At 56.6% G+C, this 675-nt stretch overlaps 1 protein-coding gene across 1 annotated transcript in view; it reads left to right on the forward strand.

The window, feature by feature from the left end:
• The window catches only part of SLC9A2 (solute carrier family 9, subfamily A (NHE2, cation proton antiporter 2), member 2), a 166,891-nt gene extending 166,761 nt beyond the window's left edge, over nt 1-130 (forward strand). The window contains exon 13 of the mRNA XM_014533124.1: nt 67-130. Coding sequence (XP_014388610.1) covers nt 67-130 — 64 coding nt within the window. The remainder of the gene's footprint in view (nt 1-66) is intronic.
• The last annotated feature ends 545 nt before the right edge of the window (nt 131-675 follow it).

Below are 675 nucleotides of genomic sequence, written 5' to 3' on the forward strand. Positions count from 1 at the left end.
TGGCCAGCAAGGCCCCGGGCAGGAGGGCCCCACGACTGAGAGCCAGCGACCCAGGCCGCCCCCCAGGCTGGTCCCCAGGGCCTCGGAGCCTGGAGGCCACAAGGCTCGCTGGGGGAGTGAGCGGCCCTAGCAGGAAAGGCCCTGCGGCCAGCACCACTGTCACTGCTCCAAACAGACGCAGGGACCCAGGTCGACCCCCCAGGCCTCATCCTCTCCTGGAGAGTGGAGTCACGCCTTTGATTAACGAGCCGATTGCCTATCCCAAGAAGTGGAAAGTCAACAAGAAAAAGTCCGGTGAAATGTCTTTTATGAGTTGCGAGCAGTTGTAGTCTTTGCAGAGCTGAGTAAAAAAATGTGTGCCTTCATTGAACTTGACTGACTGAACTTGACATTTTTAGCACACCCTTGTCGGTGAAAATTTTAATATATGCATATGCCTCAAATTTTATTTATGAAAAAGTATGTTTATCTGTGGTCAGTTTTTAAGTGAATGGCCCTAAAAATACTCTGAAGATCTTCCTGAGGCGTAGCGGTGGCTCCTGTGGCCGGCGCTCCTGTGGCCAGCACTCCTGGTGGCCGGGGCTCCTGGTGGCTGTGGCTCCTGATGGCCGGGGTTCCTGGTGGCCGGGGTTCCTGGTGGCTGGAGGCTCCTGGTGGCTGGGGTTCCTGGTGGCC

The sequence above is a fragment of the Myotis brandtii genome, unplaced genomic scaffold, assembly GCF_000412655.1.
Source record: "Myotis brandtii unplaced genomic scaffold, ASM41265v1 scaffold1213, whole genome shotgun sequence".
Classification (NCBI taxonomy): Eukaryota; Metazoa; Chordata; class Mammalia; order Chiroptera; family Vespertilionidae; genus Myotis; species Myotis brandtii.